Source organism: Cannabis sativa, chromosome 8 (assembly GCF_029168945.1).
Source record: "Cannabis sativa cultivar Pink pepper isolate KNU-18-1 chromosome 8, ASM2916894v1, whole genome shotgun sequence".
Taxonomy (NCBI): domain Eukaryota; kingdom Viridiplantae; phylum Streptophyta; class Magnoliopsida; order Rosales; family Cannabaceae; genus Cannabis; species Cannabis sativa.
In genome coordinates this window covers 49,476,158-49,490,266 of record NC_083608.1, presented here as the reverse complement: position 1 = coordinate 49,490,266, position 14,109 = coordinate 49,476,158, and the positions used below count along the sequence as shown (strand labels likewise).

Below are 14,109 nucleotides of genomic sequence, written 5' to 3'. Positions count from 1 at the left end.
TAAAAGAATAAAAAAAATAATTTCATTATGTTATTAGAATTTTTTTTCAAGTTACTTTTTTATTATTTTGTTTCTAGGTTGGAAACTTACACTTATATTTTGTTATTAAATTATTGGTAGGCATTATGTGTTGTTTTGATTATATTTGTGATTAGTATTTTTTTTTTTTTTTGTATATTTGTGTGTGTGTATGTTTTTATTTGATTGTACGATGAAGCTTGGTTTCAATTAACTTTATTATTAACATTTGTATTTTGTTATGATTTTTAATAACGTCAAAACTGGTTTCACATGTCGAAACTGGTTTCACATGTTTTAACTATTCTGTAATGGGGTTGCTCAATTTTTATGATATTATTATATATTTTTTCGTTTGTATAAAACCAGTTTTATTATTGTATGATATTTGAACAACAATTTTTATTTTATTTTAATTAATCAGTTTCTGACATACATATTATTTTATTATTTTTATAACTGGTTTTTTAAGTAATTAATTTTTTTTATTGTTGTTCATAATTGAGTTTTATTCAATTTTTTATTAATTTATCTCAAGAAAGCTTGGTTTTTATTTGTTTGTTTTTATTTTGGTTGTTTTACTAACTTGGTTTCTCACATTCCACTTTGTTTTTTTTTATTCTTTTATGGTTTTTATTGCACTTTTGTCTCTTTAATTTTCTTTGTTTCTTTTTTTTCTCTTTGATTTTAATTTGTGATTCTCTTTGTTATATTTGCTGCATATTGTATGTTTAAATTAACTCTAATTTTTGAGCAAGCAAATAAAAAATTAAATGCCAAAATAAAGAATGAAGTTAGAAGTTTGATTATTAGGTATTGATATAAATTTTATATGTTCGAAACTGGTTTTTATATTTAGTATCGTTAATTTGTAAAAGTTTAGTTATTAGGCATTGTGTATTTTTTATTATGTTATTGTTGAAACTATTTTTTTTTTTGCCTCTTTTAATGAAATAATTCGTTTATTTTAATATTGATGAAACTGGTTTTTAAAGTTAGTATCGTCTTTAGATTGTAATTTTTTTCATTATCTTGTTGATGAAACTATTTTTTGTATTCTTTAAATGAAATTATTAGTTTCTTTCAATGTTGATGAAACTAGTTTTTAAAGTTTGGATTCTTTTTAGATTATGATTTTTTATATTTTTTTTCAGGATGATGCGATGAAAGCTTGGTTTTTTTTTTTTTCTGCTGTTTTTAATGGAATAATTAGTTTTTAACAAAAAAAAACGAATAGTAGTTTAAATAAAAAAACAAGTTTAATTTTTGTAAAAAAAAATGAAATATAAAAATGTACACTTATTATATATATTAAGAGAAAAAAATTAGGTTGAGAAAAAAATTGAAAAAAAAAAAAGAGAGACACAAAGAGAAATTAGAAAAAAAAAATAGAGAGAGATAAGCGAAAAAAAGAAAAAAAAAAGTAGCAATTGACTTAAAAGTTGAAAAGAAAAAAGAGAGCCAAAATTGACTAAAAAATATATAAAAAAGACAAAAAAAAAAAACTTTTTGAAGTTTCAATAAGTAAAAAAGAAAAAAAAAATTAATAAAAGTATAAAAGTAAAATGTTCTTGTCAAATTAAAAATGTAATGTTTGAAAAAAAATGTAGTATTTGGTGTAAATTTTTCAAATAAAAAGAAACCCTAAAATGTAAGTGTAAAATAAATTAAAAAAATAAATAAAACTAATTAAGTTAAAAACAAAAACATAAAATATGGGATTGGATAATAAGTTTATAAAAATATGGCATATCAAATACCATAAAAAACTTAAATGTGAAAAAATGCCATAGAAAAGTGGCAAACCTAAAAATGCCATATTTTTCTAATTTTGTTATGAAATCCCATATTTCATGTAATTTTCACAAAAAAAAATTATCCCCAATTTCTATTTATAATTTTGGGCCAAATTGCGAATATGGGGCACAATAATTTGGGCCATAAGGAAGGGAAGTCCAAGACAGAAGAGAGCCTGTATTGGAGTTGGAGGGGGTATACGGTGGGTTTAGCATCACAACCATTCACCACTGTTCTTCCCTGCAGTCGCGCTAGCCCCCCTGTTTCTCTCTTAAATCTCTGCCCCAACTACTTTTTTCAGGTATGCTCCCAACAAAAACTATAAAAAACCCAACTTTGCCGCTTTTCTATATAATCTATCCGCTCTTTAGTTAAGCTTTCAATCTTTTTTTATGAGTTATTATTAATTTTCTGGTTCAGATTATTATTATATATGTTTATGTGAGAGTGTTAAGCAATGGCAATAGGCCCTGCTTCGTCTCTGTTTCGTGCTTATGCTTCTAAGAAACACGTTTCAAGGATTAGGGTATTGCTATGTAATCAATATCTCGCTCAACCTCACCCTTTGCTAACTCAAAATTCCTCAAAGACTCCACCTTTTCGAGTCCAAAACCGTTCTTTTTTTAAGGGTTTGATTGGTAAAAAGTGTTTTGGATTACTTTCCCAAAGAGATATTTTTCTGGGTAGTGATGGTTTTGATGTGAAACCCTTTTCTTCGGTTGTGGATGATGTGGACGAAGATACTAATGTTAAAAGTGAAGGTTCAGTCTCTGAATTTGATGCTGATATGGGGCAAATTGTTGACCTTGATAATGAAATTGGGGGCAATGTGATTGCTTGTGATTCGGTTATTTCCAATGAACAAGAAGATGATGATGATTATGGTGTTGATGTTGAAATTGATGAGAATTGTAATTCTGATATGGTTGAATTGGAGAAGAGTGAGGGTTATGTTCATGTTCAGTATCGTGATCCTGTCGAATTGTATCGAGAGCTTCGCAATGCTGAGAAGGGCGCGAAACAGAGACGGTCTGATTGGGATACACTCAAAGAAATATTTAATTTGTTGGGAAAATCAGGTTGGGCATCTGATCAAGCTCTTGCCATTTACATTGGCAAAGCTTTTTTCCCTACTGCTGTGCAAAAATTTAGAAACTTTTTCTTCAAGAAATGCTCAGCTGATATTGCCAAGTATTTGGTAACTCTTGGCCCATCAGATGCAGCTGTTAAGTTCTTGTTCCCAATATTTATTGAGTTTTGCTTAGAAGAGTTTACTTCTGAGATCAAACAGTTTAAGAGTATGATTCAGGCAGCTGATCTCACTAAGCCACACACATGGTTCCCTTTTGCACGAGCTATGAGGCGTAAGATCATATACCATGTTGGTCCAACCAACAGTGGTAAAACTTATAATGCCTTGCAAAGATTTATGGAGGCAAAGAAAGGTATTTATTGCAGTCCTCTCAGATTATTGGCCATGGAAGTTTTTGACAAGGTGAATGCTCTTGGTGTGTATTGTAGTCTTCTTACTGGTCAGGAAAAGAAGCATGTTCCATTTTCGAATCATGTTGCTTGCACTGTTGAAATGGTTTCCACAGATGAATTGTATGATGTTGCTGTTATTGATGAAATACAAATGATAGCAGACCCACATAGAGGTTATGCGTGGACTCGTGCATTGCTTGGATTGAAAGCTGATGAGATACATTTGTGTGGAGACCCGAGTGTTCTGAATATTGTTCGTAAGGTCTGTTCCGATACTGGTGATGAGTTGTGTGAGCAGCATTATGAGAGATTTAAACCATTGGTTGTGGAAGCAAAGACACTCCTAGGTGATCTTAGGAACGTTCGGTCTGGAGACTGTGTGGTTGCATTCTCTAGAAGAGAGATATTTGAGGTTAAATTGGCTATTGAGAAGCACACTGATCACAGATGCTGTGTAATATATGGTGCTTTGCCACCAGAAACTCGTAGGCAGCAAGCGAATTTGTTTAATGATCAAGATAATGAATTTGATGTTCTTGTTGCAAGTGATGCAGTGGGAATGGGCCTGAATCTTAATATTAGGAGGGTTGTATTTTATACCTTATCGAAATTCAATGGTGATAAGGTTGTTCCAGTTCCAGCTTCCCAGGTGAAGCAGATTGCTGGAAGAGCTGGTCGAAGGGGAAGCCGCTATCCCGATGGACTTACTACCACATTGCATTTAAGTGATCTAGATTACTTAATTGAGTGTCTGAAGCAACCTTTTGATGAAGTTAAGAAACTGGGACTCTTTCCTTTCTTTGAGCAGGTTGAGCTGTTTGCAGGAAAACTCCACAACTCTTCATTCTGCCAGCTACTTGAAAAATTCGGTGAAAATTGCCGTCTTGATGGATCATATTTCTTGTGTAGACATGATCATATCAAAAAGGTTGCAAACATGTTGGAGAAGGTTCCCGCGTTATCACTTGAGGATCGATTCAATTTTTGCTTTGCCCCGGTTAACATCAGGGACCCAAAGGCTATGTATCATCTTCTGAAGTTTGCTTCCTCATATGGTCAGAGTATTCCAGTCAATATTTATATGGGCATGCCTAAGGGTTCTGCTAGTAATGACAAAGAGCTCTTGGATCTTGAGACTAAGCATCAAGTTTTGTCTATGTATCTGTGGTTGGCACAACACTTCAAGGGAGATAATTTTCCATATGTGAAGAAAGTTGAGGCAATGGCTACAGATATTGCTGACTTATTGGGGAAATCTCTTGTTAAAGCTAATTGGAAACCTGAGGCAAGAAATGCAGGGAAACCAAAGCCTCAACAGAAGGCAGATGGTTATGAAAGGCCATTGTCACTCATTAAACAATATGATCAGTAAGTTTTACTAATAAACTTTATTTTTTCCTTACTTGTTTCCAACCTGGGGCATTATGTTGTTTGATTAGTCTTACAGTGTAGAGTTTTATATTATAGCTCTAGTTTAGCTTTGTATTTCACATTCAGTATGAAGATACGTCTAAGCTTTCGGCTTGCTAACTAGATTATTGTCAGTTGTTTCTTAAGTTGATGATCATGGCAGACTGCAATGTATTTATTCGATATTTTACTAAATGCTTTTTAAAAATATTTTGGTAGAGAATGGAAAGATTATAAATGTAGATCATATCATATTATGAAATAGTTGTTATAATTCAGTTTACTTCTCATGTTTTTATGTGATACAAATAAAATTATTTAATTTTTCCTCTTTACATCTTGGGATGTTAATAAATTTTGTGGTCATGCAGGGAAAGACACGAAAGGTTCCTACAACACAAGCCGTCAGAGAAAGTAATTGCTTAGCTTGTTGCAGGTAATTTACTTAACAATTGTTGGTTTGACGCTCAAAGTTTTGAGTTTGTAACTGAAATGATTTTTTAAAAAAATACAAGTAACTAATGTTACTGAAACCGTAATTTTCGTCCAGTATAGACTCATTTGGCTTGATTGTAAATGTAAGGCATTAATGGAATTCATGTTGATGAAATTGGACAAAAATTACAATTTTACTAATAATATTGGCTACTTATAACTATAAATTATTAAATTTATGCTGTACTTATGTCACTATTAACCTTGAAATAAATACGAACTCATTTTTGATCTGCAGGAGCTTATTATTTGTAGGTGACTGATTCAATGTTCACAACCAATGAAACTGAGCGTAGCCTGCAATGCTGTATTTTAGTTTTGGTGAGGAGAGAACATACTAGCTTGTAAAGTGAAATTTTTGTAGTCAAAATCTTAGATAGAGCATAACAACATGAGACCTTAGTATTTTTCCATCAGCAGACTGTGAATGCTGAATGCAAAAGCCAATGTTCACTAGACATGGTGTCATAAACACAATTTTGATTCGCAAGTACTAGAGAAAAGATGTTATTTATGAAGATCAGAGATAAACGGTTGTTGTTCAAGAGTCGATTTTTGCTAATAATAATACTGAAACAGATGTAATTGGAAGAAACGAAAAACCATGCATTGTAAATTCAACATGAAAAGGTACATTTTTCGTTTCTAGATTCAGTATACGGTTCAGTGCTATATATATAAATATTATAACAGATCTTTAATTCCTTAATATTTCCTAAACCTTTGTAATATAAGAAGGGTATGAACTATGAAGGTCCCTTCAGGTCGGTTACACTAGTATTATATAGTAACACCATAACATGGATCATGATACAAAAGGCATACTAAAGAAACAGATCCGAAAACATTTTTGCTTGATGGAATATCCAAAAATATCAAGCAAAAAATACCTAAGAACCGAAACCCGGGGGCGACAACGAGTATCAGCAATACTATATGTTAAACTTTTCTTTCTTGGGTGCAATTTACAGCTTAAGGCGCACCACATTCTATCTTTACCTTTGTTTTTAATATATTTGTTTTCTTACCTTTCTCCGCTTCTTGGCGGAAACAAGTATTGATATTCATCTTGGGCAGGCTTCAAAGCAAAATAAAAAACATTGTTAAGAGTTATAAATTCGAACAAGAATAACCCCCCGAAAGAAAATATGTGGTGGAATTAGAAATACCTTTATTACCTTCTTCGTATGCGAGTACGATTTGACTACGATCGACAATTGGGAGTAAATTGATACTTTCTACTTCTACATCACAGACGATACACTTGTGTGAAAAATTACGAGCAGCCAAAGAAGCCTTCATTTTACAGTCGGAGCACCACAACAAGTGTCGACAAGGAAGGTTGGCCCACAAAACCTTACGCTGATTGCAGCCAAAACACTTTCCTTCCTTTATACTTGCCTTATAATTCTGCATCAACAAAATATTGGTTATAGCTTAAATGAAACGAACAAGTGCTATAACTGCAACAACAATTATTCTTCTGTACTTAAAAGCAAAACGCTCACGCTGTAGAAATCATATTCTCGAAGAAAGTAGACTGATTGGTTGTTTCTTTTTCTGGAAATGGCCTCCAAAACCAGATGTCGTTGCTGAACAGCCTCTAAATACTGTCCCATTTTGTCATTTTGTAGCCAGGGACGAAAGTGAAACAGAGGATCTTCCTTCAAGAACTGTACGAAACTTGGTTGCACATTAAACGGTGTTCTAGTCTGAGATGGACTCAAAGCGGAGGAGAAGCTTTTGAGGCCTTCGCCAACATTTTCATCAGAACTTGATTTAGTGTCACTGTCACCTCCATTTTTAATTGACTCTGCACTAGGTGGAGCATTGGGTGTGGTAGGCAAATGGCATACTTCTTGCTGTTGAGGCCTGGTATTTTTTGGTAAAAGAACCATGTGATTTGCAATTCCACGTCTTCCAATTGGAACAACCTTCACACAACAAAGGTCAGAGAAACATTTGATAAAGTCGCTGAGCTTAGAGTAACCTATAGAGGCGTGGTCCAAATCCAAGCCAAATTTATCCTTGAAATCCTTCTTCAGAGATGAGAGAGCATATTCTCCTTCCCTTGGCTGCTTTGATAGGTTACGTAGGAAGTTCGGGAGCCATTTCCTGAAAATCTTTAGCCAAGTAGGCACTTTTTTATTCTCTTTAACTTCTTTGCAACAAATCGTGGTTTGTCCAGAAATTAATTTATTGGCCCAAGAACCTTTCTCAGGCAAGTCACCATCCACAATCTTCTCACGGGATATCTGTGCTTGAGGTTGGCATTTACCATTTTTCTCTTGACTGTCTTGACGAGTCGAGACTTTCTGGGGGCAATTTTCTAAAATCCATTTTGGGACAACGCTTTTAATTTCGACTACCTTGTCTGATATGGTGACGTAATGTGCTTGAACAGCAGCCAGAACGGATTTCTCATCTCTGAAGGTTACAAAACCAAAGCCTCGGGAATGAATATGAGCTCCTGTTTGTGTTACAAGAACTAAAGCATCTTCTACTGGCCCAAACTTTTCGTCAAAGAACTTGCGTAACGAATCTGTTTTAAACAATGGAAACACAAATTTATCTTTGCCTAACAAATTTGCAATCCATAAAAATTATTTGTTAACGAATAAATAGAAGTTACTTACTAGAGTTCACTTGAGGGGGAAGTCCTCCCACAAATATTTTCTTTTTGAGTTCTGCTGCAGAAGGAGAACGGCTTTTCTGGGGTCCCGGCTTCAGTTGTCTATGTCCTTCTTCACTATGTGAATAAAAGCACTTTTCTCCTCTAATACATCCTTGAGGAGAAGCATAATATTTACAGCTCTCTGTTGTTGTGCTTGAGCAAATACTAGTATTGACAAGTGCAGTATAATTTAATGAGAAAGACCATACTAATGAATACAACAGAAAAATATCCCAGGAACTTAGAAGAGCATTTGTAGCACCTTTCACAGGGGGTCTCTCCATCTGTCATGCTTAGGAGTGTTCCTCCGGCGTCTAAGAAAAATTCGGCATCTTGTAACCATTTTGGATGTTTCTGTTGCAAAGAGAGATCACGATTTACTGCATGCAGATACCAGAGAAGTGAGATTAAATGATTATAATTGCATTACAGATAAAAAGTAAATGGATTAAAATTCAACTTACCATGACTGATATTGGTTGGATTTAGCATAAAACGCATATCTTGCGATTTTGCTAAGTCTATTGGTCTTTGTCTACTGGTAACCATAAGTTGAAGCGCATATCAATGTTCCGTCCATAAGTAAAAAAATAAATAAAATATGGATCAGAAGTGCATATAGGCGATGGTCCAATTCATAAAACCACAAAGTTAACTAGCATAGCTTTGATGAACAAGAATTAAGCATTTTTCCTACCGCAAATTCAGAACTTCACTGTTTGCCCCCCAGCGCAAAAGAATCTCCGCACAATCCATATGGTCATTCTTCACTGCAAAAAATAGTGGTGTTTCTTTCATCTCTGTCTTGTAGTTGATACCATCGGGATCTTCCAGTAGAAGGATCTGTCAGCTCAAAGTTGAAACTAATAAAATTTCTAAAATAGAAACAAATGCAAATCTGTCAACTCAAAGAGAAGACCCAACTAGACTGAGAGATTTTCATACCTGAAGTGCCTGTGAATTACCATTACCAGCAGCCATATGAAATGCAGTCAATCCTAATTTATTCTTTTGGCTCACTCTAGCACCATGCTTAAGGAGAAGTGATAGAATGCTGAGAAAATGAAACAACATTAATTTGATTAGAGCTGCTAAATCCTGAATTAACTTTTTCCCACTTTTGAAAGCTTTCTTTGTGTGTGTGTGTGTGTGTGTGTGTGAGAGAGAGAGAGAGAGAGAGAGAGAGAGAGAGAGAGAGAGAGAGAGAGAGAGAGAGAGAGACTTTATATCCTCTGGACAGGGCACCCTCGACGCTTTAACGGACCAATGAAGAGCAGAGTATCCTTCCGCATCGACATCATTTATATCTATACTTGTCTTAAGAAGGAGCACAATGACGGCTTCATCTCCAGCCTATCCAAATAAAAATAAAACTCAAGCCGTAGATCACTACACACAACATATTAACAACAATTTATCAGCATGGCTTCTTTCGATGCAGTTGCCCAGTACTCTGAATTTGAAAATCAGACACCTCTAGTTAGAGGTCTCCCGCTATTCCTTTCCTATAATCCTAATTTGCCAAAACCCATTAGTTTCCTTCTTAAAATATTGTTTCAAAGATAGATTCCATGTCAGTTATTCTTCTGCTGATGTTGGAGGTAAGAGCTTTTTACTAATTCAAATTACTCTATCTGTTCTGTTTGGAGGTGATAGTGGCATAAATATAGTGTGTGTATGTTTTGAGGTGATAGTAACTTGGGAATGAGTGAATTCGTTCTATTCATAAACAGATGACTCTCTCATTTCTATCGCAGCAAACATAAAGATATAGCTTCTCCTCTCCCTCATCCATCCTATCAAACCTGGCCCTAGTCTGATGGCAAATATTCTTAGACAGATCCTCACTTATAATTTTTATGTTCTTTCGTGTCAAAGAAAAGTACGAATAATTTATTCTTTAAGAACAAATGGGCCCCGTATTGAATCCTGGATAATTATTTTATAAATAAAATTTTCACGTAAATTAAGTAAAATTGTCCTGGTTGGATTTTTGGAAATGGGATAGCATCATTCTACAATATTTCTATCAATCATAATCTAAGTGAAAGTTTAGCCGTTTTTCAAAACAATGAGCAATACAAATATTATTTTAACCAAATTATGCTAGTTGATAAATAAACCAAACTTGTAGTGTTCTAACCTGGATTGCCTGGACTAGTGGTGACGGTGATCTGGGCTTCTTCTCCGTACAACGGCTGAGAGCAACAACACCAAAGAGCTGAAGCAGCTCAATTTCAGAAAGCAGAACCTTTCTTTTTTTAGAGTCCTCACTCTCTTTGACTGACGAGGTTGCGCGGCCCAAGGACAAAGCCTCTCTTATCACGCATTCGTATATAGTCATCTTCTCCTTGGAACCTGAATCAGAATCCCGAAATTCTAAGATCGATTCATTAATCTTCTCAGCAGCCACAACGAGGATAGCAGCTAAAGCGACTACACCTCCTTCAACCGCCATTGCACGCGCCACCTCTGCAGCTTCCTTCGTTTTTTCACAAATAAGTTTTATAGTATTCATATCCTGCAAAACAATAATAAATATATACATAAATGATCTGAAATTTCATTATATTTTCCTAGTTACTACAGCTTTCTCAGCAACCAAGCAGCCTTTACGATACGATCCCTTAAAAAAATCTTTTCTACCAGTCTTTTTTAATTTTATTTCTCTTTCAAGGATAACCTTTTCCCCAAGAAAGACGACCAAGTCCTCAATGGAGTAATCGTCAGGGTTCCAAGTCACATCCATCCTGAAATCGCAAAAAGATGAAATGATATTCTTTTTCAGTTTTCGAGAAAGGAGAGAAAGAAAAAACAAAGAGCTTTTTCTAAACAATAAATAAAAAAATTATTCATAATAATAGTAATTTGTAAATAGTGAAAACGTTACTGAATAGAAAAAAGGCAAATATTCTATTCTAGGAAGTTTTCTGCAGCGTTCATCGGAAAAGATTAAGCATTTATTTTACCTTAATGTATTTAAAACGAAAACGACAAAGAAATTTTACCTCGAGCTAGAAAGAGACAGCTCCAAAGCAAGCTGAGCCCGACCGTCCCTGGTCCTGAGGTCCGTACGAGCACGTTTCTTAAGCAGTAATTCTACGCACCGCGCGGCGTGCGCTTCAGCAGCCGTGTGAAGCGGAGATTTGCCGGTTTCGTCGTCCACATCGTTCACAAGCGGTACCGTTCCAACCTCTCCGCAGAGCAACGCCGAGGCGCAGTCCACCGAGTCGTATACGCAGCAGAGATGGAGAAGCTTTGATGCGATGCTTCGGTCCAAAGGTTCCGAAGATAGCTGATACACTCGTTTTGACTGAGCCGTGAGTCCAACTTTATCGTCTCGGCAAATCAATTCGATTATGCTCTCTTGAGCGAGATTCACTTCAGAATCGACGCTCTTCGTGTTCTGATTATCGTCTTCGTCCATCAAGGAGACGACCTTTGGAGATGTATTATACCTTGAAAATGTACATTCCGGAAGCGAGTCCCGGAGCTCCGCATTTCCGAGTCTATGGATTTTCTGCGACAAATTAGTCATCTGTAAGTTAAGTACGTACGTTTCCTCACAGAAAGGAATAAATGAACAATCTCCTTTAGTTTAATACTTTTATTTTCCCTAAACTCGAAAACCGCATAAAAAAACAGCAGACAAGGACGATGATTAGATAAAGATTCTCGCATTTCGCATTTCAGAAATTTTGTGCAAAATTTTCAGAAGATTAAAGAACAATCTCACTTCGAAAACGTCGGATATTCCAAGAAAACTCGAGAAAACCAGAAACTCAGTGCGAAATTTCGCTTAAAAACCCAAAGATCGACTCACGTTACGAGAATAAAAAAAACACACAAAATGAAGTTCCACTAAAAAGTAAAACAACTTCATCATGATCAAGAAAAAGACTCGCACCAGATCCATCTTCAAACCCTAATCTTTCAGCTCCGATTGAACATTTTCTTCAGCCAGTACTAATGTACAACAAAACGCTTTACAGTCCCGAATCCAATTGCGCGCTTCACAAATAATCTACGAGATACAAAAGAAAATCAGAGTTTCCGAGTTATTTCGATTATAGAGAGAAATTTAATCATCAAGCCATGGAAATTCGAATTGAGATTGTTTCTTCTCTTTCTTTCTTAGTTTTGATATTTGATGAAACAGAAACTAAAGAAGCGAAAAGGAGAGGGAAAAACCAGGGTTATTTATAAGGGGCGGACTTCAAATTTTATATAAGCTGGAATGAGATGTTGTGATTTGACTTAATTACCCCTATTTGGGATGAGGCTACTTGAAATGGTATGAAGAATCTGAAAAGGTTATTTCTGGACAAGAAGAATATTCAGCTTTTTGTCGTTGCTGCGTCCTTCGTCCCATGTCGAGTTTTATTCTGTGTAAAGCGAAAAGGAGCAAACCCTTGCTTGACACGTGGTAAGAAACGTTTTTGTATTGAAAAGAGAGTGAGATTTTTAGTATATAATAATATTTAATTTTCATGTACGGTATATGCACGACAATGCTTTAACCAATTATCGAATAGAAAACTTTTTCCTCACCAAAACAAAATCAGAATTGCAAAAAGGGTAAATATTTTTTGGAGAAGTTATTAATTACATTTTCTTTTTTTTGTTAAATTATAAAATATATTCCGTATTTTTTAAAATGGTAAAAATAAAATTATGAGCTTAATTTTAGACAATTTTTTTTTTTGAAAGGAAAATTAAATTTTATTAAATAACCATATCAATCACCAAAACAAGTAACAAAACAGTTGGAACAGAATCCAAACTGAAATTACAATCAGGGAAAGATACAGTAGCTCGAGCAAACTCATGAGCCACCATATTTGCTGATCGTCGAATAAAATAAATAGAAACATTTCTTAAGTCATTTAGCAAAGCCTTACATTCATTAACCACTTGACCAAACGTGAATATCATAACAATTGAACTTCTTAAGGCTTGGACAACCGATAAACAGTCCGTTTCAAGCACCACCTGCTGCAACCGACTGAATTTGTCATAATATCTTTAGATCAAATTATTATTAAATTTTATTTTGACGAAAAATCAGTTCAGAGTCTTATTTGTACCATTTTAGAAAATACAAGGTCTATTTTGTCATTTAACAAAATAGAGGATCTAATTGGTAACTTTGCAAAATACATGGTCTAAAATGGTATTTACCCTTGCAAAAATGTATCATTGCACATTTCTTGTTGTTTTATTGTTATTGGTGTAATTAATTATTTGATCCCATAAAACTAAAAAAAAATAGCTTTTAAGAAATATTTTAACTATTAGTATAGTGCCACTTATAAAAAGTGTTGGGCACCAAACCAATAGCAATACTTAAAGAAAAAAGTCTATTTCAAATTTTTTTTATATAATTTAGTTATCAAAATATTTGTTCTGTGTGTGTTTATTTTTGATTTTATGGTTGTCTTTTAACATTTAAGAAAGTTTTCATAAGAGCATTTCTATTGGTAACATAATATGTTAAAATTTTCTACTGCAAAAATATAATGTTTTATTATATCTCTCTTCCACATTATTTTTAGCACTTTTACTTATAATATGATCTCTCACATTATTATTTAATATATATATATGCTAATTTTTACTAACAATAACTTTTTAGCTTTAATTTTTACTAAAAAAAATAAATAGCATCATTGCTACTGTTAGGTCCTTTTTTGGCAATTTAGCTGTCAAAATATTTCTTAATTAATGTGCATTTTATTGAGCATTCAATTTTTTTTTATCTACTCTAGACCCTTTTTCCAGGGGGAGTTGTGTTTGGTACTTGTGAACTTATTTGGTTTAAAAGTTAGCATGTTTCTTTAGGAATTGTTGGTTTTCGATTGTGTTACTCAGGGGGAGTAGTTATTTGTTATGGCTAACTTTAACTTGCAGGTACTTTGTGTTAAAAATTATTTTGTTCATCTAAAGTGCCAAAGGGGGAGATTGTAAAGTCTTTTTTTGGCAAGTTAGTTGACAAAATAATTTTTCCATTTATGGTAAGATTGGTGTGCATTCATATTCGATTTCTTACCTTATAAATTCGGATTGTAGTTGCCCTTTTCCTTGTTTGGAAAGTTGCACTTTCAGCTGAACTTTCCTTTGTTGAAAACTTCTCAAAAGAGAAGGAATTCTCTTTTGGAAAGTTGTATTTTTTAGGGAAACTTTGTTTATTGCCTTTTCCTTATTGATTTCGATTGTATCTTGATACAATC

The 14,109-nt window shown here is 34.0% G+C and overlaps 2 protein-coding genes across 5 annotated transcripts; one reads left to right on the top strand and one right to left on the bottom strand.

The window, feature by feature from the left end:
• The first annotated feature begins 1,943 nt into the window (after positions 1–1,943).
• Positions 1,944–5,826, top strand: LOC115700490 (DExH-box ATP-dependent RNA helicase DExH18, mitochondrial). The gene is made up of 3 exons (XM_030628033.2): positions 1,944–4,668; positions 5,082–5,146; positions 5,444–5,826. The coding sequence occupies exons 1-2, from the start codon at positions 2,273–2,275 to the stop codon at positions 5,134–5,136; spliced, it is 2,451 nt and encodes an 816-aa protein (XP_030483893.2). The 5' UTR covers positions 1,944–2,272; the 3' UTR covers positions 5,137–5,146; positions 5,444–5,826.
• Positions 5,824–12,141, bottom strand: LOC115700489 (uncharacterized). Of its 4 annotated transcripts, none has more exons than XM_061103052.1 (13): positions 11,787–12,141; positions 10,888–11,399; positions 10,563–10,629; positions 10,023–10,400; positions 9,102–9,232; positions 8,825–8,933; positions 8,577–8,722; positions 8,344–8,417; positions 8,142–8,259; positions 7,842–8,044; positions 6,714–7,747; positions 6,375–6,615; positions 5,907–6,283 (listed from the first exon to the last, which is right to left on the bottom strand). In XM_061103052.1, exons 1-13 carry the CDS (start codon positions 11,793–11,795, stop codon positions 6,270–6,272), a joined length of 3,036 nt encoding a protein of 1,011 aa, XP_060959035.1. In that variant the 5' UTR covers positions 11,796–12,141; the 3' UTR covers positions 5,907–6,269. The 4 variants fall into 4 exon arrangements, with proteins under 4 accessions (XP_060959036.1, XP_060959035.1, XP_030483892.2 ...); XM_030628032.2 differs by having other exon boundaries at positions 6,384–6,615; XM_061103051.1 differs by having other exon boundaries at positions 5,907–6,615.
• Positions 12,142–14,109: the final 1,968 nt, after the last annotated feature.